The 25,196-nt window shown below is 40.6% G+C and overlaps 1 protein-coding gene across 1 annotated transcript in view; it reads left to right on the plus strand.

Moving 5' to 3' along the window:
• Positions 1-329: 329 nt before the first annotated feature.
• Fam234b (family with sequence similarity 234 member B) overlaps positions 330-25,196 on the plus strand; it is a 33,837-nt gene continuing 8,970 nt past the window's right edge. The window contains exons 1-9 of the mRNA XM_046436206.2: positions 330-456; positions 12,017-12,415; positions 14,443-14,541; positions 16,393-16,581; positions 17,621-17,751; positions 20,976-21,123; positions 21,473-21,614; positions 22,935-23,078; positions 23,721-23,802. Coding sequence (XP_046292162.1) covers positions 420-456; positions 12,017-12,415; positions 14,443-14,541; positions 16,393-16,581; positions 17,621-17,751; positions 20,976-21,123; positions 21,473-21,614; positions 22,935-23,078; positions 23,721-23,802 — 1,371 coding nt within the window. The 5' untranslated portion in view covers positions 330-419. The remainder of the gene's footprint in view (positions 457-12,016; positions 12,416-14,442; positions 14,542-16,392; positions 16,582-17,620; positions 17,752-20,975; positions 21,124-21,472; positions 21,615-22,934; positions 23,079-23,720; positions 23,803-25,196) is intronic.

The raw sequence follows: 25,196 nt of genomic DNA on the forward strand, positions 1-25,196 counted from the left end.
TGGTTACTTTTATATTTTCACAGCAAGCTTGTGAAGTAGACAGTATTGTCTCCATTTAAAAAAGGAAGCTGAAGCTTCCTAAGGTGGCCCAATTAGCAAGTGAGGCAGGTAGGATTAAAATTCAGTCCGTAGGATTCCAAAGCCCACGCGCATTTCACAACCCGCGCCTCCTTAAGTATCAGCTATCTCATCCCAGTCTGTCCGCAAGTCTATGGGCTAGTTATTACTTCAACCCCATTAGACCGACAAGGCAAGTGAGACTCAAAGTGGGGAAGTGACTTGCACCGCGGCGGTGCCCTGCTCCTGGCTGGGCTCCGCAGCAGGTCCCACCTTCCCAGGTCGCAGCCCAAGCGCAGCGCGCTGCGAACTACACTTCCCGGCAGGACGCGGTCGCGCGCACGCGCACCCGGGCCTCCGCCATGGCGACCGTGCTGTCCAGGGCGCTCAAGCTCCCGGGTAAGGAGCCTCAGCCTTGCGACCACCCTTCCCCGCCAGTCCTGGGGAGAGTGAGGCGAGGCTCTGGGGGAGAGGTGGGCCGGGGCTTGGTCTCAACCCGGGCGAAGCTGTAGTCCTCCGGAGGCAAGGAGGGTGCAGCCCCGGCACCCGGGGTCCCTGCACCACCAGGGGGCGGGAGGGGCGTCTGGAGAGGCGGGGGTCGCGGGCGGGGAGCGAGCCTGGGAGACTCGTAGGTAAGGACCGCTGGAGGCGCTCGGGGCAGGTGTCCCGGAGCCGGCGGGAGCTGCTGCGGCAGGGACTGTCACAGCGCATGTCGCCGCGGTCCCCAAGGGAGGGCTGATGAGGGGAGCATCCTTCCCCTAGCGTGGCGGACGAAGTACCGCGGGGACTCCAGCTCCTGCCTTGAATTAAGCTAGGAGGATGCAGAGGGCGGCGGGACAATTAGTGACCCTTAGTGAAACAACCTCTCCACCCCAAAACAGGCTGTGACCCAGCCGGGAGCTAGATGAGACAGGTATTTCCCTTCGTAGTGTATAGAAGAGGAAAATGAGATTAGGAAAATGGCTAATCGATTTGTCTATGGTCGCATAAACAGTATTGGAAGAGCCTGTCCTTGAGTCTGGAGTCCTTTTTTTGACAGTAGACCCTGAGCTTTTGACTCTACTTGGCTGTCGAGCTAATTGAGCTAAGCATGGGAAATGATCTGCACCTGTAAGTTGCCGATAATGTATGGGATATTCTTTAAGGAAGCACTGGTGGAAATGACAACTTCCAGAGCTGTTTCAGGACTTTGGGTAGCAGCTTCAAGGTTTTGTTTAGTTTATTCATCTCAAACTTCTGGGATGGGACTGTACTCTTATTAGAAATTTGTTCTTTTAGTAAAAGTATGTTTATTCTGCCCAGGTAAATTTTAAACATTAAGGCTTTAAAAAATTTATGATTCCCCTCAAATACATTATAAACATTACATTTGCTTGCTGATAACATCAAAGAGTAAAGGGAAAAGTAGTGTTTCCACTGGCATCTTGGACAGGTCTACTTGGGTGTCTGTTGTATATCCAGCATTAGGCTATCAGTGATTGCAGGGCCTTGGTTCTACAAGAGTTTACCATTGGTTGCTTTGAAACAAGACTTGTACCTTGGATGAGTTGTGGGTTGGATATGAATTTTCATTCCTGTCCCGAGACTTCATGACCTGAGAAAGACTTTTTTCCCTTCCTGGGCTCATTAGCACATTGGAAGGAACACTGATAGTATCTACCTTGAAATGTGTACATAATACTGGAATTAATTAATTAAATTAATTAACTACTTGCAGGATTATTTCACTTTACAGAGTGTAGCCTTAGTGTAGGACCATATCCTCTCAAAGGGGTAATGAAATGAAATGTTATACATATTTAGCTTTCTTTTTCCTTTTAAGAATTCTTGTTTTTTTGTCAGTATAGATAATTGTTATTCTAGGAGGATGAGAATGCAAAAAAAAAAATCTTTCTTTCTTAGAAACTCTTGAGCCTTTCGTGGTCTCACATCCTAAAGCTATGGCATTATAATTCCCTAGAGTATTCAGCTGTAGTAACTTATTCAGCTGACAGTGTAGGTAAAGGATTTCTATCACCTTGTCTTTGGGCCTGAAGTTGGCATACAGCTTAGCCCTGATACAGTCCGGATATAGTAGCCATATGCTCTTTTATGTGATATGGATTTTTTTCACTTGCACTTTTCCTGGTCTCCCTCTTGCCCTTTCTCCCCTCCACACAAAATACAGTTTTTGACTATATTAGTTAGATGTTGCTTTTTCATAGCTATTTTTGGGGTTGAGGCTGCTGTCCTGTTTGAATTATTGTCTCATGTTAACCTTAGTTAACATCTTTACTATTTTTCTGAGGAAGGCTAAATAGAATATTGGCTAAATAGAATATTGGCTAAAAGTGGGAGATGGACTCAGGATCATATCCAGTCTTCACCTGCTTAGTTACTTAATCTCCGAGTTTCCTCATCTGTAATAATAATATTTTTATGGAACTACATGCCACACAATCCATTGCATATTTACCTCATAGGGTTATTTGGAATAGTTAAAGAGATGAATGTCTTAGGAGGTGTATTAACTTTCGACACATTAGCTATTATCATTATCATAATGTCACTATCCTTTATGAATGTAGCACCTGAAGGAAGTCCTGATGCAGAAGTGGGCTAGTGACAGATCTCAACAATACGTTGATGAAAAAGCAGTTGCTGGGAATGTGTTTCATCATCTCATACCCTTTCACTAAGCTCAGCATGAAAGATGTTTGGCTCACATGTATAACATGAGGTTAATTAGTAACAGAAGGATGATGTGACATTCATAGGCTCGTGGAACAACTTAAGTATATATTTTTTTAGGCCGTTTTAAAGTTTGAAGGTTAAACACTGAAGGGAACATCAGAGCATAATGTTACTTTTATGGTTTGTTTTATTATGTGTGACTTAGAGTGATTATGTGCTCTAGATAAACTAATCCATGTTTTAAAATGTTTACCCTAAGTTGCAGTTATATGTTCCATAGTATGTGTGAAGTATATTGTACACTATAATACAGTATATGTAATGGGATACTATATGTTTTAGTTTATTTTCCAAAAACATTTGGGAAGGGTATAATTGCATCCTTCCCATTAATGTTTTCCTCTGGACCAATTTGGAAATGTTATGTAGTTGGTATCCTCAGTCTCCCTAGGAGGAAAAGTAATAACCATAGAAAGCTCATTTATATTGGTGTGTTATGAAATCAGTGCCCTCTCCTGTGTTCTTTGCAAATCTTTACATTGATTAAAAATCTGGGTGGTGGCTGAAAGCAACAAAGAAGAGAGTAAGTGTTCAGTTCCCTCACCTTTGATTTGAAGCATGGATTTGATGCCAACTCCTCAGCCTGAGTATAACCTAGGGCAATTAGAGGGGCTTCTTTTTTTTTTTTTTTTTTTAAATGACAATTTTTTTTTTTTTCATTTTAATATTTATTTTTTTTAGTTTTTTCGGCAGACACAACATCTTTGTTTGTATGTGGTGCTGAGGATCGAACCCGGGCCGCAAGCATGCCAGGCAAGCGCGCTACCACTTGAGCCACATCCCCAGCCCCTAGAGGGGCTTCTTTATACTTCATTCTTTTTGTCTTTCTTTGAGTAAACAGAGAAAAAGTTGTTTAGGACTAATCAAACCTTGCAGTCTGTAATAATTAAGCCTAGGTTTGTTTTTGCATTGTCTGAAAAAAATGTATTAGTATAAAAGTAAATATTATGGTCCAAAGGTTGGTCAATAACTGGCTGTAGTCTGTGATCTTTTAAAGAAAACACAGGACTAAGTAAGGTAGCTGAGTTCTTGTTGTTGCCTTTATCCTGCAGGGATAACATGGGTCAGAGTTTTTGGACTTTGTAACACGTGTTCTTTCTGTAGGATTTTTAAAGATACTGCTCTACTCTTGTATGTTACTGTGGAAAAGTCAACTTGATTTTTGTTCCTGACATTAGAGATTTGATTGTTCTTCCCCTGGCCTCATAACATTCCTTCTTTGCCCTTGAAATCCAGTGACTTTACAAAGATATGTTTTAGTACTGATGATTCGTATCTGTTTTTCTTGGACCTCTGTGTGCTCTTTATTCTTGAGTTTTAGATCTTGGTTTATTGCAGGAATTTATTTACATCTCCTTTGAATATTGTTTTTGATTTTGTTTTTTTCTTTGGTTATGTCTATGTTACCCTTGTTCTCTATCAGTTTCTTCCTAGTTTTTTAGATGTCTTGATCTTTTCCATGGGAGATATATAGGTAGTCAGTAGAAACTGTGATGATGGTCTGCCGAGGTTTGAACTTATTTGCTGTTTAACTATGGACCAGTTGCTTAAACTTCCAAATCTCAATTTCTTTATCTAGAAAATGAAAGATGTTAATGAGTATATCTCAAAGAGTTGTTGTAAAGATTTACTGAGCTGAGACATTAAAAGGGTTAGTAAGTGCTCAGAACAGCCAGCCTTGTTATTTCCATTTCATTGCTTTATTTTCACTGGTTGTTTTAGTCAGCATTTGGCTTCTGTTACCAATAAGCCTGCAAGAAAAATGTAGAACAGGAAAAATTTATTTGGGGCTCACAGTTTCAAAAGTCTTAGTCCATAGAAGTCTGACACCATTGCTTTGGACCCCAGAGAGACAGAACATCATGGCAGAAGGGCATGGTGGAGAAAAGTAACCCAGGACATGGTACCAGGAAGCAGAGAGAGCTCTGTTCACCAGGGACAACGTATGAACCCCAAAGATACACCCCCAGTGACCCACCTCCTCCAGCCACTCCCCACCTGCCTACAGTTACCAACCACTTAGTCCATGTCAGTGGACTACTGCACTGATTAGGTTAAAGCTCCTGTAAACCAATCATTTCACCATTAAACTTTCTTGAATTGTCTTGTACATGAGCTTTGGAGGGTACCTTATATCTAAACTCTGGTCAATCTTTTATGTATGTTTTCAACGATGTTTATTCTTTTTTTTTTTTTTTTTTTTTAAGAGAGAGAGAGAGAGAGAGAGAATTTTTTTTTTTTTTTTTTTTTTTTTAGTTTCCGGTGGATACAACATCTTTGTATGTGATGCTGAGGATCGAACCCGGGCCGCACTTATGCCAGGCGAGCGCGCTACCGCTTGAGCCACATCCCCAGCCCCAACAATGTTTATTCTTAAAATTTTTTTTTTTTTAGTTGTAGATGAACACAATACCTTTATTTAATTAATATTTATTTATTTATTTATTTGTGTGTGTGTGTGTGTGTGTGTGTGTGTGTGTGTGTGTGGTGCTGGGGTTGAACTCAGTGCCTCATAGGTACTAAGCAAGTGCTCTACCACTGAGCCACAATCCCAGCCCCTTAGCAATGTTTATTCTTTTTTTTTAATAATACTTTTTTTTTTGTTAGTTATGTACAGACTTAATGCCTTCATTTGTTTTTATGCGGTGCTAGGATTAAACCCAGGTCCTCACACTTGAGAGGCAGGTGCTCTATCACTGAGCTGCAATTCCAGCCCAGCAATGTTTATTCTTTTTGCTGATTCCAATAAGAATTTCTTTTCTAAAATTATGATTTTTCTTTCATTATTTTCCTGACAGCTGCTTGTTTACTTTTCTTTTTTATAAATTGTCATTTCTTCCTAGAAATATTAATTTTCTTTTCTTTTCTTTTTTTTTTTTTTTGCTGGTACCAGGGATTGAACTCAGGGGCACTCAACCACTGAGCCACATCCCCAGCCCTATTTTTGAATTTTATTTGGACATCCCTTTTTGCTGAGGCTGGCTTTGAACTTTCAGTCCTCCTGCCTCAGCCTCCTTAGCTGCTGGGATTACAGGCGTGCGCCACTGCCCAGCTGAAATGTTAATTTTCTTTTTCTTTTTAAAAAATATTTATTTCTTTTAGTTGTGCACAATGCCTTTATTTTTACTTATTTATTTTTATGTGGTGCTGAGAATCGAACCCAGGGCCTTGCACACACCAGGCGAGCGCTCTACTGCTGAGCCACAACCCCAGCCCCTGAAACGTTAATTTTCTATGAGCCCTGTTATGGTTTGGATACCAGGTGTCCCCCACAAGCTCACATGTGAGACAGTGCAAAAAGTTTAGAGGAGAAATTATTGGACCGTGAGGGTCTTAACTCAATCATCGAATTAATTCCCTGATAGGGATTAACTGAGTGGTAACTGAAGTGGTGGAGTGTGGCTGGAGGAGGTGGGAATTGGGGGTGTGGCTTTGGGGTATATATTTGTGTCTGGCAAGTGGAGTCTCTCTGTGCTTCCTAATCACCATGTGAGCTGCTTCCCTCTGCCATTCTCTTTCTCCATGATGCTCAGCCTCTCCTTGAGCTCGGAGGAAGGGAGCCCGCTTTCTATGTATAAAGACCTCTGAAACCATGAGCTGTCAAATAGACTTTTCTTCCTCTACGATTATACTGGTCAGATCTTTTAGTCACAGCAGCAAAAAAGCTGACTAAAACAAGCCCTTTTTTTCAGAGAAGACAGTTTTCTTTAATTCCTTGGGCTCTGTGGGAGAGCACCTCTTCATTATTTCTTCTACCTTATGGTATAAGTGGGTCAGCATTTGTGCTTTAGCTGATTTTGCTTGTTGGGTTTTGTCTAACCTCTTTAGTGAATATCTGTAGAGCGAATGCTATGCAAAGCTAATTGCTCTGCTAATTGCTGATATTTAAACAGGGTAGTTGCTTTACATCTAGGCAGGGCCAGGAGAGTGTGCTGGGGCACTTGGAAGCTAGAATTTAATGTTGGCTTGTTAACTAGGCCCCTTTTCATTCCCTCTGTGAATGCCTCTATCCTGGCTCACTGGAGAATGCAGGCTTATCACAGGACCTTGGAGAATGCTGATGTAGCATTTGATTCTTTTTGTGGTGCCAGTTTTCAATCTGTTGCCCCTGTCCTTCAAATTCACTTTTGTTGACTGATCTGTGAAAGCAGATCCTGGCTCTTTGAAATACCAAATTCGTCATTTGGTTATTATCCTTCAGTCCTAGGGCACCTTTAAGTTCTCTTTCCATCTTTATATTTACTTTCCTATCATGATTAAATAATTTTTTTTTTATATTGAATTGTTTTCTTTGAAACACTTTCTGGTTTCTGTCTCCTGACTGGGTTCAGTCTGTCAAAAAATCAGCCTCTTCAGAACTGATGACTCTGAGGGTTACTTCTCTAACCTGTATTACTGACAGTTTGCTTTCTATAAAGATGTGACTTGCATTTTTTCTCATTGTCACACTTCCCCTTTGTCTAAGTGACATTGAATGGGGCTCATAAGTATTGCAGTGACTTTAGATTTTGTATTTACAAGCAAGAAATTACAGGTTGGGTGAGATACTTGTGCAGCAAGGGAAGTAGTAGGTTAGAACAAGTGTGCTTAGCAGCCAAGTTGCTGGATTTGAATCCTTGTTTATCTTCTTGTTAATTTTGTAATCTTAGACAGTTTACCTCTTTATATTTCAGATTTCTTGTTGATAAAATGGGATAATAATACCTACCATATAGGGCTGCTGAGAGGATTAAATGAATTAATACACGTAACTTGCTTGGATCAGGGCTTGGGATGGTAGGCACTCAGTAAATGATTTCCAGTTCTCATCATGATTACCATTATCCTCACTAATTCTGTAAACTGTGCTCCTTGCTGAATATCTGCAGATGTATGTACTTGATTTTGTTGCACTCCCTTAATTAGACACAAGTTTCATTGCTTTTAACAACAGTTGTTTAAAAATTATGGTTTGGGAATGTGGGCTGTTTCCTATCTCTTTCTGTTTTTATTTCTATTTTTTCCCCCTGGTTTTAGGGAAAAGAGTATGACAGAAATGCCTTTGTAAGTCATCATTAATTAGAAGCATGTAATCCCTAAAGTACCAATTCAACAGCAGCTTTTTTCCACAGAATGCTTGCAGATTATTTTTTATAGACTTATTAAGAATTTTCTTCATTTCTGTAGCATATGTACTCAAGTCTTGTCCTGACAGCCTGTATAATAGTGTCTGACATAATAAAATGAATTTTCTTTAAACATTTTAAAACTAATACTTGGTGGGGCTGGGGTTGTGGCTCAATGTTTGTGTGCTCGCCTAGTACACATGATGCACTGGGTTCGATCCTCAGCATCACATAAAAATGAAATAAAGATTGTGTGTCCACCTACAACTAAAAAATAAATATTAAAAAAAACTAATACTTGATTAATTATTTCACTTTGGCAAAGGTGCTGTTTTGGGCTATATTGTGAGGTGGAAATTGACAAACGATTGAATTAAGTCCACGTCAATGCTAAACTTTTCACATGGTGCTAAAATCCTATTATACAATTATAGGATGGCCTCAATGTGTGTTCAAAATGCTTGGGAGTTTCAGTTGTGTGGTGAGATGCCAAGAATTTAGATGTAGTAATTGAATTATAGTGTATTATTTGGCAGGATCCAGTTCTGTGGTTCTAGGGCTAGACCCTAGGCTGGATCCAGTTCTGGAAACCATATTTTAAAAAGCACTGACATATCACACTGTGTCCAGAGGAGGGTCACTAGGATGGTGAGGACATCTGAAACAATTCTTCTTCAAGAAATGGGTTGAGCTGGCCATGGTGGTGCATGCCTGTATTCCCAGCTAGCCAGAGGACAACCTTTGCAATTTAGTGGGACCCTGTCTCAGAAGAAAAATATTAAAAGGGCCAAGGGTGTAGCTCAGGGGTTGAGCCCTTGCCTAGCATGTCTTAGGCCCTGGGTTCAATTCCCAGTACTGCAAAACAAAAACAAAAACAAAAAATGGGTTGAAAGGGGTGGAGATGTTTAACCTGGAGGTAAAAAGGTCTGGGCAAGGGCAGTTGGGAGATATAATAGCAATAGTAACAAAATGAAAATAAAAGAAGCTAAAATTTATTGAGTATGACTATCAGCCAGATACTAAGACCCATCCAAATATTTATTATCTTATTTAATGTTCATAACAATCAAGTGAGGTAGGAATAATAATTATTCCATTTTATAAATAGGGAAATTGAAGCTCCATAAATTTAATAAATTTGAGGTCACAAAATTACTAAGAAAGTCACGATTTTTCTTATTATGAAGTCCTGAGTTCTTAGATTCTGAATTGTCTGTCTCTTCTGATTGACATCTGCACTTTTTTAAAATTAATTTCTTACAGACATGACAATAGTGGAATGCGATACATTCATAATTATCCATTTACTGCACAGTTTTTCGTAAATCTGCATGTTTTTAAAAGGACTTATATGTGGAAATGGGGTCCCAGAAATTAAAACTAGGACAGATAATTGGTAGCTCCTCAGAAATAGAGTCTTAAATCAGTATAAAGAATTGTTTTCTAGATTGAAGGCCAGTGGATTACCCAGTATTGGTTACGTTCAGGCATGTACTGAGTTATTGTTTGGTGGGTGTTCGTGAGGAGTTGTAAGATTGGAATAGGGTTGGGGGTGTATTATGTGAACTTTAAAATGCCTTTCACTTCTGAGATTCAGGGATTCTATGTATGTTTTCCTGTCAGGTATACTTTTTTTTTTAAACTGTGTTAAAAATACAGATACTATGAAATGTACCATCTTAACCATTTTTAAGTTCAATATTAAGTATATATTCATATTATTGTGCAACCAATTTATAGAACTTTTCTGTCTTGCAACACTGAAACTCTGTGTCCACTCAAAAACAATCCCCAGTTTCTTCCAGAAAACCACTATTCTATTTTCTGGAATTTTGACTACTCTAGATACCGCATGTAAGTGGAGTCCCAGCATTCGTTTTTCTCATCTTGGCTCATTTCACTTAGCATAATGTCCTCAAGGTTCATCCATGTTGTTACAAGTATCAGCATTTTCTTCCCCTTTTAAAGGTTAAATAATAATCCATGGCATGTATGTATGTGTGTACACATAACACCAGATTTCATTTATCATGTCAGGTGTATTTTAGTTAGAAACAAAACAAATGACCACTTTAAAAAGTATTAGAGTCAATATTATTGTAACAACTCATGTCTCTGCAAAACATTATAAATAGAGTTACCTGGGATGGATGAGGAATAGCATGTACTACTCATTTTAAAAAAATGAGATGCTTCATATAGTGGAAGTAAATATCACAGGAATCTATCCTGAACCTGTGCTGACTCTTTGGCCTGTCCTGAAAGGCTGAATAAGGTTTTGAATAAGGTTCCTAATAATTAGTTTATCTTCTTTTAATTGTAAAAATCAAATCCAATCCTTTTTGGATAAAATCAATAGCTATGAAAATAAAAGAGAAATTTCTGGTTATTAGGATGCCATTATGTTCAGTATTGTCTGTCTTTTTTTTTTTTTAATGTTGTAAAAATACTTTGCAGAGTATTCATTTTCTTAGTCAAACATTTATTGTTTTCTGTATACCAAATACTAGACTTTACACTGAAAGTTTTTCTCTCCACATCCGGTCATAGAGAGAAAGTATTTTATTGCTTCATTTCATGTGTTGAGCAAACTGAAACATAATGTATGAAACGACATCACCAAGACCACAGGGACCCAGAGGCAGAGATTAGCATCAAGGATTCTTTCTCCCTGACATTAGTGGACTTATGTTTTCTCATTTATATTTCTTCTGAATAAAATATTTAATGGTAGAGTTTACATTACTAACAGCTTTCCAGGTTATTTCCCCCAAAGAAACTTTTTATTGATTATGGCATGAAATAAATGTATGAAATCATTCAGTTGTGGGCAATGAGGGCCAGGAGTAGGCTTGGGATATGTGCCAAGTCCTCCTGTAATTTCTGTCTCTCAGCTGCCTCAAGTCAACACAGATTCTAAATAAAAACAGGGAGCTTGCTGTGCAAACCAGCTTGCAGACCAGTCTTCTACTTCCTGCCAGATGCCACCTCTCCCAGGACACTTCTCAGAATGGCAGTTGTAGAGGTAAACACTGTTTACTGAAAGGGCATTCAGATCACAGGGCAGTCCTGAGGAGTGAGCTCCAGTAACACATCTCCAGATGACATTTAATGTTCAGTTTTCTGGGTTGTCTGCATAGAGACAATTGGGAAGTCATGAATATTGGACTGTGAGAAGCGGCGTACAGAGAAGAAGCGTTCTGTTCTGTTCTGTTACCAGGAAAGATGAAGACATCACAGATCTGAGAAAGCCTAAGTGAATAATGCATGTTGGGTTTATGGAAAGTGGCTATATGGGCCATGGTCTGGTCTTTTTTTATTAGCAAGATTCAAACAAATTTAGAAAACTTTTTATTGAACTAAAGATATTTGAAATTTGCCAATTTTTACAAATTTATTTTCTTTAAAAAATTTAATTTTTAATTAACATGTAGGGATTGTGCATATTAATGGTATATAGCATAAGATTTTACTACTTGCGTACAATGTGTAGTGATCAGATCAGGGTAATTGGCATATCTATCACCTCAAACTTTTATCATTCCTTTTGTGTTGGGAGCATTCAAAATCCTCTCTACTTGCTTTTTGAAATGTCCAATTAATTGTTGTCAACTATAGCTACCTATTGTGCTATAGAGCATGAGAAGTCATCTCTGCTGTCCAGCTGAACCTCTGTACCCATCAGCCATCCTCTCTCCAGCCCTCCCTTCCCCTCACTCTTCCCAGGCTCAGGTGGCCACTGTTGTATTCCCTACTTTTTTTAGATCAACTTTTTAGTTTCACATGTAAGTGAAAACAAGTAGTATTTGTCTTCCTGTGCCTGACTTATTTCACTTAACATAATGTCCTCTAGTTTCATCATGTTGCTGAATCCTTTTCCATTTTCTTGACCTGATGAAGGCAGCAATTCTAGAGTACTATGCTTTTCTTCCCCCCTTACCTTGCCATCACCCCTTTGCTGGCATCTAATTTTACAGATCACCACCAGAATCCAAACTTGATGTGAACCTAGACTTGTGTACGTGTGTGTGTATTTTTTCCCAAGTGTTTACAGGTGTATATATTTGGTGAAGTTTCTCCTTCCTAGTTCTCTTTGACTCGCTGTACTTCTGTCTTTTCAGGGAAGAAGAGCCCAGACCTAGGGGAATACGATCCCCTTACTCAGGCCGACAGTGATGAGAGCGAAGATGATCTTGTGCTTAACTTGCAGCAGAAGAATGGAGGGGTCAAAAATGGGAAGAGTCCTCTGGGAGAAGCACCAGAGCCTGACTCAGATGCTGAGGTTGCAGGGGCTGCCAAGCCACATCTTTCGGAAGTCACCACGGAGGGGTACCCTTCGGAGCCTCTGGGGGGCCTGGAGCAGAAGGCCACCTCTTCCCTTGTGTCCTACATACGCACATCTGTCTTCCTGCTAACATTGGTGATCTCAATGATCTTGGTGCTCCTCTGTGCTTTCCTGATCCCCTGTCCCCCCAGAGACCTGCACAGCACTTGGAGCCGCCACTTGGGCTCACAAGCAGGTAAGTTGTGGGATTTTCAGCTTTAGTTTGTAACATTTCATCATATGTTGGATTACATTGAGTATTTTTCCAAATCTTAAAAACAAAATCTTAAAAAATTTGTGTCATGTAGCATTTTTCTCCCTGTGTGTGGAGATGGTTAGGAGGTTAAGATTTGAAATAAAACAATAGGTGGATTTCTACACCTCCAGACAGACACCTTTATTGTATTGGGTATTGGTCATAATTAGACACAGAGAGGACAGGGCATTGGTTTGCTGGACTCCTGCCTTGGAGCCAGCCCTGTGTATGGGGGTGGGGGTGGGGGTAGGGGTAGGAGGATGCAAAACTGTAGAAAGGGCTGTTTACAGAGAAAAGTAAAGCTCAAGACCTAGCTAGACAAGGCCCTGGTGCTCTTACAGGACTGGGGATTGTATCTCCACTGATCAGTCTTGTCTCCTGTGAATGGGTGCTGCTGTTCCCAGCCTTCCCGTGTCATTTTGACCTAGAAATGCTTCATCTCTGCCACTTTTCTGATTCCATTTGAATTAGCTTTTGATGGATTCTCTGTTCTCATCTTTTGTTCTCTAAAGGCAAATTTAATTTTCATATGTGGTATTTATACAATAAAGACTGATAACGAGTTTTTGTTGTATCCACTGCCCAGCTCCAGAAATAGAACATTTTTGAGACCTCTGCAGTCTCCCATGTGTTCCTCCTGATCATGTCCCCCTCTGCCCACCACAAGGTTCTGCTCTCCTGAATTTTGTGTTGATTTTTTTTTCTTGACCTTTCTTTAAAGTTTTGTCGCATGGACATGTACCCCTAAATGATATATTCATTAATTCTGCCTCTTTTTGAATTTTACATAAATGTAATTATGTCATCTTCTGTGATTTGCTTTTTTGTTCAACTTAATTTTATGAAAAAAAGATTTTTAGTTAATCCATATTAATTTATGTGGCTGGAGTTTATTCATTTTTACTACTGTCTGGTTTTCCATAATATGAATATTCCATGATTTTTAAAATCCATTTTCCTGTTGATGAACATTTAAGTGGTTTCCAGTCTTTATTTATTTATTTTTTGAATAACGAATGCTGCTAAGAATCTTACAGTACCTGTCTCCTGATGCAATGTATAAGAACTTCTCTAGGCACAAACCTAGGAGTGAAATTGCTGGGTCATGGGGTGTGTGCATGTTCATTCTTAGTGGCTTATGTTAGATTATCTTCCAAAGTGGTTGTATCAATTTAGGCTTCCATTTACAGCATGAGTTCTTTCCAAATTTGGCGGGCCTCCTCTGACTCCACACTGTTGGGGGTGGGGCTCCTGTCTTGTCACTGCAGGGTAGGGATGAAGTACAGGCTCCCCACTGGCCTCTGCTGACACCCTCTGGTGGGGAGGAAGGGGACAACTGCCTCACTAATGCTGGGTGGGGTAGAACTGTTGGCTTCCCTTGTGTGTGGAGGGCCTTGGTACTGCTAGGTGGAGGTGACAGTACTACTCCCACCTGGTCTCTTGTGCCATGATCCTGGTGGCAGGGGAGGGATGCTACCCTGGTGTCAGCTTGTGTAGGCTCCCCAGTCAGCCTTTGTTGTGTGTGCTGCTTGGTTGGATTAGAGCTTTCCTGCCGTGCTAGGCTGCACCTTTCCTGGGCTTTTGGCCAGGGAAGTCAGCTTTTCTTGGGGCTTCTTTGTACTTTGGGCATTTCTGGGTTACTGATGACTTTTGCAGCACCCTGTCTGGTATATATGAGGCCAGGAAAACCCAGAGGACTCATCATGTTTTCATTCTGTGGGTCTTGCAGTCTCTAGCCCATCTGCCTAATCTCTCCACCTTTCTGGGTGTTCTTATGTTTGTTTTGTGCATAATGCCCAGGGCTTTGAGATAGACTTTTTGGGGTGGGGCTGGGGAGTAGGAGAGGCATGTCTATACCATCTAGTCTGGGAACTGGAAGTGTGCTTGGTTTCTGTGGACGTGCTGGCAGCAGAGAACTGGTTTGTGGCAACATTCTCAGGACCTCTTTGTTTTTATGTGCACATCAGGTGGGGACCTGTCTCCACTGGAATTGGCTGATGTGAATGGAGATGGCCTGCGGGATGTGCTTCTCTCCTTTGTAACATCAAGGAATGGGAGTGCAGCAGGTAAGAGATGTGGTTTTCCAAGCTGCCTCAGGGTTGCTGTCAGCCAGCAAAAAAGCAGCAGCTGTCTCCAAGGGGCACTGCAGAAGGGGGTCTGTAGGGAAGAGAAAGCTACCACGGATCTGTCATACATGATAAGCCGAGTCAGTAGTTCCCCATGTAAATGAAGTTCAGTTCCAGAAATCAGAGAGAGTTACAGATGTAAGGAGCTATTCATTGTCATCCAGGTCAGTGAAGAAACTAATGCAGAGAGGAAGTGACTTGTCCAGACACCTGCAGTGACACTGTTAGTACTTAGGTTTTTCTCAGTTTCCTCCCAGTGAGTTTTCCATTGTCTCTTTTTTTATAGGGAGAGGGGTACCTAGGGGAGACTGAGGCTGAGGCTGACCTTGAACTTGTGATTCTCCTGCCTCGGCCTGCCTCACCCTTTTGTGAATGAGGAAACTGAGATACAGTGAACTTAAGGAACTTAGCCAAAGTCCAACAGCTGGTAAATGGCAGAGATGGAATTCAGATCCAAGAGTCAGACTCTGGAGTTCATATCCTCAACCCTCACGTCGAGCACTTGTGCCCAACTCTGTGCCACTGACAGGGAGGAATTGAGTTTTTATTTGTTGGTTCACTTGTTTATTCATTCATGCAATGGTATTGGATGCTGATGGTGTGGGGCACATGCTACGCACCCTCTCCAGAGCTGTGTTGGTTAGAACTAAACAAGAGGAGCCCAGTCTGTGCTTCAGGGAACCACGATTCTATGGGGAACGGGTAACTCATCATCACCCAGAAAAACAAACGAAAAAACAAAAAACCAGTCATTGAATGGATATGGAGTCTGTCGGGCCCTTACCTAGGAAGAACAGCACAGGATATTAACCATAGCATCTGAGGATCTCAGAAATCTAGAACTGACACATGTCACCTCTGTTTGTCCTGTGTATCTGTTTCTGACAACGAGATCTGAAACAGCAAGCCACAGTTTGTCATTTGTTTTTAGGTCACATGTTTGATTAGTAATACTGAAGAATAGGTAGAATGAAGCTCAAAACTTAGCTTTCTTTATCTTAGTTGTTGCTGTAAGTGGAAAGTGTGTGAATGAGCCAAGCTGTCCCTGTTCTGAAAGTGAAAGTACAACTGGCAAGAGGGTCATTGTTCTGCTGTTCATTAAGTTACATAATGGCTTATTTACTAGTGAGGGGAGCTGCTCTAGTTCCCTGCCGGCTATCCTAGGACCTAGGTATTGACTCTTCCCATGTATTATTCTCTCCTGCCCAAGACCAGATCAGCTGCTTCATGGAAACATTCTTTTTCTGCTCTCAGGGAGCATTTGCTACTGATGATTAGGATTCAAGTATTTTTCCTCCTACTTTTCATGTATCCTAGATCAGCCTCACATTTCTGAACATATACCTTCTCTTTTCTTCCTGTTTTTTTTTTTTTTTTTGGTTCTCAAGAACCATCTTTCCATATTCTGGATTTTGCTTCTGTCTTTTGTTCAGCAAACAATTGGTTGCTATGTGTACCAGGCATTTTGCAAGGTGCTGAGGATATATAAACAGTCCTTGTCCTTAAGGATGTCACTATTTAGTGGTGGCCAAGGTAGCAGATAGATAAATGGATATGTTGGCAAAGCCGAAAAAGTGGACATGCAGGGAGGCAGTACAGAGGAGGCCAGTGTCTTATGAGCAGAGAGGACAGGTACTCTGAGGGTACTGTGTAGTCAGGGAGGGAGCTGAACACACTAGTATGAGCCTCTGCCTTAGCACCCTTCACTTTTGGTGTTCAGGCCTCCTGCTCATCTCTACCTCTTATCTCTTCTGCCTCCTTTCCTTTCTTATCACCCTTGTGTGCTTTTAGGTAGTTCCAGGTCAACTGCTAATCTCGTGTGCCTTTCGGGAATGAATGGCAGCACACTGTGGTCCAGTCCCCTCCCAGAAGAGGCCCAAGATATCACATGTTTGGATCTCATGCCAGGAAGTGTGGCTGAAATAATCTGCCTTGTGACAGGGACACGCAAGATGCTCAGTGCATTCAATGCAACATCAGGTAAAGATCGTTTGCCCCCAAAGTCTTTGCTCCAGTGAGCCATGATTTTGTGTTAGAACAATCTGGTAGAGAAGGGACTTTTTTACCCTGACAGAGTGGAAAGTTTGATTTGCTGCTCTGGAAGTGGTTATTAAGGGAATAAGATAAGAAGTCTGGGCAGGTTGAGTAAATAGATCCATGTTTCAACCCGTTTGGGGTAAGATGGGGTAAACCCAGTTACCTAGACAGAAACTGCCCCGAGGCCTCTGGTTTGTAAATAGTCTCCCTGCTCAATGGTTGTCTTTGTAAAAAGACAAATGAGGTGGTCCCTTCCTGTTTGATACACATAGGGTCCATGTGTAAACTTGGGTGTTAACTACTTAACAATATTGCAGTGAAGAAATGAAAGCTTATTGAAACATGTTCATTCGATATTTTAGCTTCTTGTTGCTTTTAGACACCCAAGACAAAAGAAAGAAAAAGAGTCAAAATGTAATGAAGGCTCCTTTCAGAGTCATAAGCTACTGCTAGAATCCTTTCTGTCTCTGGGGGTTACATACTCATCCTCCCCAGGTTTAGAGATTGGGGTTTTATAGAGGGGTGCTTCTGATTGAAACAACAAACAAACAAACAAAAAGAATACAGTTAGCTCTAGAACTGAAGTTTTCTTGACTACCTCCTGCCATATCCCTGATGCTTACTTATGTGACCCTGTGGGAAAAGGCACCAGAGTGGGTCTTCTGGTTGGTGCCCTTGGCTGGCTTCGGGTGGTATTATAATACCCTCTATCGGTTTCATTCTCCACCCCAGTGGAGCCAGATCACCCTTTCTGGAGAGACTATAGTACCTCCATTTGATCTCAAAAGTCTTAGTGTGATGTTGTTAGATGGATGTGGATTTCAGATCACATCTCCTGACCCCTTTGTCCCCAGTAAGATAAAAGCAAAAGGGAAAAAGTAAGGTGTCACTGTCTATTGTTGAGCCCTGGGAGTGTCCCTTTTCTGGCCTGGAAAGAAGGCAGAAAGTTGTACTAGTGATCAGCCTATTTGTCCTTCTCTAGGAAAAGCCATCTGGACTTTAAACCCAAATTACCTGTCCAACGGTACCTTGGCTGCCCCGGTGGTGTTGCTGCCAGACTTGGATGAGGACCATGTCAGAGATCTAGTGGTTCTGGCCATTGGGGAAACGCAGGTATGCTCTCTATTAATTTTGTTTGTTTTTTTACTTCAATTTTAGTTGTCTCAGTTTCTAATGTTGTTATTATAAATACTGCTTGAAACTTTCTTTTTATAAGGGCTTAGGTTTAAATAAATTCTCTTGGTGAGGTTAAGTGCACAAATGAGCATTATGAACCCATTTTTCCCAGCAGTTTCATTATGATTCCATGGACTGTGGTGTAGTTGAGCTTTGAAGCCAGCAGTCTGTGTGTAAATTCCTTCTCTACCACTCTGTAGCTTTATGGTCTTGGGCAAGTCAAAGAACCTATCCATGTTCTGGATTCTTTTGTAAAAATGGCAGTTCTGTATCTACTCATAAGATTGTTACGAAAAATAGAACTAACATATATAAAGTGCCTAGGAGAGTGCTTATTGTTACCATGTAAAGGTATTGTTAGTTTTACCATATTTACTATACACATTTTTAAACTTTATTTCAACTACAAAACAGGAGAGACTGATAGAAAATTTATTAAATAGATACATAGAAAAAAATCTTAAGTCAAATGATAAAATCAGTGATCTAATGAAGAAGAATTATAGCCTATGCTGTGACAAGATAGTTTAATTCTATAATAGTGACCTCTAAATTATAGATGTATCAATTATGGAGCTAGTTATTCTGTAGACAGATAAAGTAATAGTGTTTTTCCCAAATCACAGGAAAAACTAAATTACTGAATAAAATCAGCTCAACTTCAAGTTTTATTCCTGAAGCACTTCTTAGAGCTTTTTTTCAGTTTCTCTAACACTTTCTCAGACTTTCTAGTATGAGACTGTCAAGGAAATGCTTATGAACAAAAGAACAAATGGCAATGAATATTTGTGAGAAAATGTGGATGCAGACAAGTTTGCCTCATTTGATTGCTTATTTTAATTTTAAACTAAAGGACCTTGTGAGTACTTTCTGTTGGTTTTCTTCAACGGGCAGTTTGGTCTCCAAGTGGACCTGAACCAAGAATTCAGGAATTATTCACATAATTATTATGAATAAAGAAACTGTGGTCTAGGGAAAATTTTAATTATTACCTCTAGCCAGAAGTGATTTTCTAAAGGTCCAAAGGGGGAGAAATCTGGGGAGTTTCATTCTAACGGAATTCAGTGCAGAACAAGGCCCTGAGCATGTTTATAAGCAGAACAAATTCAGAGATCTTGTTCTTAGTATCCCATCTGCCTCTTATAGCTGTGGTGGCCAAGGGATAGTGGTTCAAGCCATTAGGGGACCCTCCATTAGAGGAGTCAGCTTTTCATCTGCTCTTACTCTGCCTTTTTAAAAATTATTACTTTGTCTCTATTTAGTGTATTGCTCAGCTTTCCTCACAAAATTTATTCATTTGCACAATAGTGTACAGATATGGAATATGTTATGCTTGAAAAGTGACAGTTCCAGAAAATTCTTGGAGAAGTGATTGATTTAGAGCAGCAGCTTCATTTTTATTCTAATCTCTTTGCCCTCTTTACCAGCAACAGAGAAAGTGGGAGCCATGTAAGCCATAGACACGGAAGGAACTGTTTTCATAAGAATGGAAACATATTAGGTCAGTGCCCTAGTGATTGTATCCTTAGGTCTCAGGTTAGTGTAAACTGAGTTTGGGAGAACTGGATCTGGCTTGGGATTAGGAAATGGATCTAGACTAGAAAGTTAGGAGGAGGGACTTTAGAAGCCAAGCAGTTACTGCTCTCACACCATGCTGTGATATCTGGGTCTGATTCCAGACACACTGGCACCTGTGCTCTTCTTGCACACTCAGGTGATGGGAAGAGCACTAATTTGTGGGTGGTCCATTTCATTGTTAGTTAGCTCTAGAAATTATCCAATTAGTGAGAAATGTGCTTTCTCATATCTTTCATTCATTGTTCTAGCTTCAGCTCAGTAGAGCTACTCTGAATGAGTCTAATCCCTGAGTTCAGTTAGCTTGGTCTCTCTAAGCTTGCTGCTCTCAGGCCAAATATCTTAGGTTTTTTTTTTTTTTTTTTTTTTGTGGTGCTGGGGATTGAACCCAGGGCCTTGTGCATGTGAGGCAAGCACTCTACTAACTGAGCTATAGCCCCATCCCAAATATCTTAGTTTCTTATATTGTTCCCCCAGTTGCTGGAAGTCCTAGCCTCTCTTTTTCTTGATTTCTTTCCCTTTGCACTTCACAGATTATCTCTTTTAAATGTGGTACCCATATCTGCAAATGGTATTTTATTCTTAGTTTAATGAATTATACCATCCTGAGGAAACTGACTTTTTAAATTAAGACTCTGTATCTAGTTTTGCAGTCAAAGATTACAATAACCTAAGATTTGCTCTTTGTTTTTATTCCCAGTGAAGCACCCATATCTTTTAAGTAATCGTTAGTTAATAGACCAGTATTTTTTCTAACAGATTTTGACTCATCTTCTAGCCTAAGACTTTTTTGAATTTGGAGTTTGTCGTATAGCATATTAGCTATTCCTCTCAGCTTTGTGATAAACTTGAATTCTATTTAAATTTTTGATAAAAAAATGTCTAAAAGGAATGAGGCAATAGCAGAGTGTTATGACATTCTAAAAACCCTCTAGAGATAAGGTTGATAAACTATGCCCTGCAGGCCAAATTTGGCCCTCTGCTTATTTTCATGAATAAAGTTTATTGGAACACAGCCACACCCATTTATTTATGTGTTTTCTATGGTTGTTTTTATGCTAAATCCAAATAGGAGGGTTGTTGCTATGGAGACCATGTGGTTAGCAAAGCCTAAAATATTTACTACCTGACCTTTCACAGGAAAGGTTTGCCTATCTCTGAGAGTGAAGTTGACAGTGGTCAGACATCTGATGTTGTGATGGGAAAGCTCTGCCTATAGTGGTTCTAGCTGGGGCTGAATATTACTGAGGGCTTCAGGGTATAGGAGTAAAGACATGAGGTTAGCCAATCCTGTATTCAACTCTAGGCTAGAATTGTGTGTCTCTGAAGACTGGGCAGTCAGCAACACTTGTGCTTCAGAGAAATTGTCTGATGCAAAGGTGCCCTTTGCATGTACTAATCAGGGGATAGGCTGTTCACTCATTTCTTACTTTCAGGGAAATTACCAAAGCAGCCTTGGCCTGTGGTTTCTAGCTTTGGGAATTTTGAGCCCTTGGCTGAACAGGAGGCAATGACTGTCAGGAGAGGCTGTTTGATTAGGAAATGAAGGGCTTCTATTGACTTGACCCCTTCTTTCACTTCTTCAGCCAGATCTATGCTTTCTGCTGGTGTCTGGCCGGACGGGGAATCCAATAGGCCGACCCGTGAAGTACAACATTGTGGGAGTAGGGAATCTGATTGGTCCTCAGGTTTACGTCACTGCAAATGGAGCTGTCTACATCCTGTTTGGCTTTGGTAAGGAGCAAGGCTGATTTTCACTACTGTTCCCCTCCGGTATATGTAACCAGGCCTTCCTTGGGAGGTGGAAGCTCAGGGGTTGCAGAGCCAGCTCTTTCATTGCCTCCCCTGCAGGGCACTCTCCCCTCAATAGATTGTGAGCCCTGCTTTCCCTTGCTGCCTTCTCTAGAGAGAAGACTCTGTCCAGCATTTGCTTAATCACTTCCACACCCATTCCACGTGGGACCAGGTTGAGCAGGGTCTTGTAGACCTATCTAATTGGCTCTGGGTCTCTTGCTCAGATCCCCCACCCTGGGATAGTCCTGTTAAATTCAATTCTCAGTGTTGGTTCTTCCTGTGGTGCTAGGAAATATACAAGCTGTCGCCCTGCGGGACATTTTTGTTCAGGCCCAAAATCGAGACAGCTCACCACCTTCTCTGCAGATAGAAGAGCCAGAATGGGAGAAAAGAAGATCCATCAACTTGTCTGAGCTCATTGACGTGTACAGGTAGGGCAGACCTTGAACTTGGGTAGTTCGAGGTCTCCTGAGAACTCATGTGCTGTGGAATCTCTAAATTTGGTTGGGCTGGTGAATGTGTGGGCAGAGATTAGGGGAAACAGTGCCAGGCTTAATATACCATCTTCTGATGTGGTGAATTTTCTCCTCTTGATCACATAATGTATTAGTGTCTATGTGTTTGTGCCCATGATGTATGATCACTTCACACATAGGTTGCAAGAAAGGATATTTGGTTGAGTCAGAGTAGTGATGGGGAGATAGATTTATTTGAAATAACTCTTCATAAAGCTGTGCATAACTATCTGGCCTACTCTGTCCCATATTTTTCTTTTAGTTGAAGAATCATTTCAATAGAAGCAAGGATAGCATCCATGAAATCTTACTTTTAAATTTTTATCTGTTTCTTAACTAAAAGCATGTAGTTGTCATATGCAGTGAATTTGTACCCATCTAGCCCTCTGCTGGGGTAATAATTGTTTTGTTCTTTTCTACCAGAAGTTGCAAATCATTTTCTAGCATTTTTTGAGGGGCAGTATCATATTGTTTCAGTGAATTTGACAGGAATTAAACAGACTGGCCCAGTGGTATAGAGAAAGGAAGAATATGATGAAGTGCAAGCCAGGAGTTGCTGTCCAACCTCACTGACAATTTCAGGCCTCCTGTCCTGCTCTCCATCTGTCTTCTCTGCCATTATACTTGGCTCTTTTCCTCTCCCCGAGTTTCCAATGTGAGAGACATGGCACAATAGCACTTTTCCTGTGAGTTTGTTTTGGACTTACATGGAATTCTCTAGAGAACCTTGGTTTCTAAGGATCAAGAAAGTGAGATTAAATGGGAATGATAAAGCACCCCATGGTTGGAAATGGATGCAAGAGCACAGCTGTCTGTCTGTATCCATGGAGTCCACATTTGTTATTCAACCAGCTGAAGATTGGAAATCTCAGGGAAAATTTTTTATCTGTATTGAATATGTCCACTCATTTTTTCCTTGTCCTTATTCCCTCAATGATAGAGTATAACAACTATTTACATGGCATTTACATGACACTAGGTTTCATCAGTAATCTAGTGAGATTTTAGAGGCTGCAGGAGGATGTAAACTGTGTGTAGGTACTATACTATTTTATATAAGGACTTGAGTAACTGTGGATTTTGGTATTTGCAGGGGACCTGGCACCAATCCCCCATGATTGCCCAGGGACAACTTTATATGCAAGCACACATAGAGTGAGAGAAAAAGCTAAAATAAATGGTTTCAGGAATCTCATTCACTCCAGAGGCTAACTGTTGGGGTCTTGTTTAATCCAGTGATGGTGTTGAACTACTCCAGATGGTAAAAGCGCCAGATTCCAACTGCAGCAATCTCCTGGTTACAACCAGACAAGGCCTGGTCTTGCTTCGGGGACAAAACCTTACACCCTACTGGACACTGAGCCTTCAAGGCCTACGCAGGTTCGTAGACTGCTCCTGCTCCTGTTTGCTGGTTTGATCTACTGTCTTTATTTATTTGTTTATTTTTATGTGGTACTAAGGATTGAACTGAGTACCTCACACATGCTAGGCAAGTGCTCTGTGACTGAGCTATAGCCCCAGTCTCTCTTTTCTTTTTATTTTACTTACTTGCTTGCTTTCTGTACTGGGAATTGAATCCAAGGGTGCCCTACCATCAAGTTACATCACTAGTCCTTTTTATTTGTTTCTTTTTTAAAAATTTCAATACAGCATCTTCCTGAAGTTCCTGAATCCGGCCTCAAACTTGAGAACCTCTTGGCTCAGCTTCCTGAGTAGCTAGAATTATAGCTGTGTGTCCCATGTTCAGCTGTTTTTTTAAAAAAGTTATTTTTGTTTTATTTTGAGATAGGGTCTTGCTAAGTTGCTCAGGCTGCTTTTGAACTTGTGATTCTTCTGCCTCAGTAATGTAGCTGGGATTATAGGCACGGGCGACCATGTTCAGCTTCACTTTCAAAGTACATGAAACAATTTAAAAATTTACCTAGAACATTTACTTGATATCTGGCATTTGCAAGAGAAAGAAGGGAAGGGGTTCCTTGTTTTCTTATTCACTATTGATTTCTTCCTTGTCCTTATTTGCAGCCAGCCTACTCCTGGGTATTTCACTGATGATCAAACATTAGACTTCCTTCTGCAGATACAGGATGGACTTGGGATGAAAAAGGTAAAACGCTGGGACTCAAATCCATCAAAACTTACATAAAGTATATGCTTTGTGCCATCTCTGTGCTAGACTTAATTAAGAATCTAAAAATGGTCTCATCCTTGAAAGAACTCCAAAGTCTAACTGAATGGGTAAAATGAGAACTCAAAATTCACTGCTAAGACATAAAGCACTGAAAGTATTTCTGGCTAATTTCATTCCTATACAGAAGTTCCTGCTAGATCCTTAACTTACAGTTAGGCAGGAGGAACCTTCTGAAATCTCTTGATAGGGTAAAGGCAGCTATTAAAAGAATGGAATGGAACCAACCTAGATGCCCTTCAACAGATGAATAGATAAAGAAAATGTGGTGTGTATACACACACACACACACACACAGTGGAATATTACTCAGCTTTAAAGAAGAATGAAATTATGGCATTTGTAGGTAAATGAATGGAGCTGGAGAATATCATGTTAAATGAAATAAGCCAAACCCAAAAAAACCAAAGGCTGAATGTTTTCTCTGATAAGCGGATGTTGATCCATAATGGGAGGTGGGCATAGTAGGAAAGAATGAAGGAACTTTGGATTGGGCAGAGGGGAGTGAAGAGACGGGAAGGGGTGTGAGAGTGGGAAGGATGGTGGAATGAGAGGGACATTATTACCCTATATACATGTATAATTACACTACAGGTGTGACTCTGCACCATTTACAGCAGGAGGACTGAGAAGTTGTGCTCCATATGTGTACAGTGTGTCAAAACATATTCTACTGTCATGTATAACTAATTAGAACAAACTAAAAAAATAAAAAATAAAGGAATGTGATACTTCAGAGCAAGTATGTTTCAGAGAAGGCAGGGTATCTGTGGCAGCTGGGTTTTTAGTGGAAAACTTTATATAAAAGATGGAAATATGATTAGAGACTTTAAAATTGAATTTATGTGGATGGGACAGCAGGCTAGGTCAGGAACACCAAGACCAGGGGCCCAGAGACAGAAATGGTATGGCATGTTCCAGGGACACAGAATAGATCTTTCTGATTTTGGGGGAGGCTGCATGTTATGTGGATTTAATGTTTGGCTGGACCATTGTCATTTCTTTAATATTACAGGCAGAATTGTAGAATTTTAAAAATTCATTTTTTATAATTGGCTTAGAAAAATACATATCTATATGTTGCACAATGTTCCCTGAGAGAAAATAATTGAACAAACACTGACTCATCCCCTCTAGGGTGTGTCAAGTTCTGTGTTAGATGTTAGAGATGTAAAACGAATGAAGACAGGGCTGCTTCTCTTGGGGCACCTAGGCCACCTAGGCTAGAAAGTGCTGTTAGGGGTGTTTGCACATGATTCCCACAGCACCCAGGAGCAGGCGGGGTACAGGAGAGCTAGAGGGCCAGGGAGTCG

The sequence above is a fragment of the Marmota monax genome, unplaced genomic scaffold (genome assembly GCF_021218885.2).
Source record: "Marmota monax isolate L192 unplaced genomic scaffold, Marmota_monax_Labrador192_F-V1.1 WCK01_AAM20220418_F8-fsc00012, whole genome shotgun sequence".
Taxonomy (NCBI): domain Eukaryota; kingdom Metazoa; phylum Chordata; class Mammalia; order Rodentia; family Sciuridae; genus Marmota; species Marmota monax.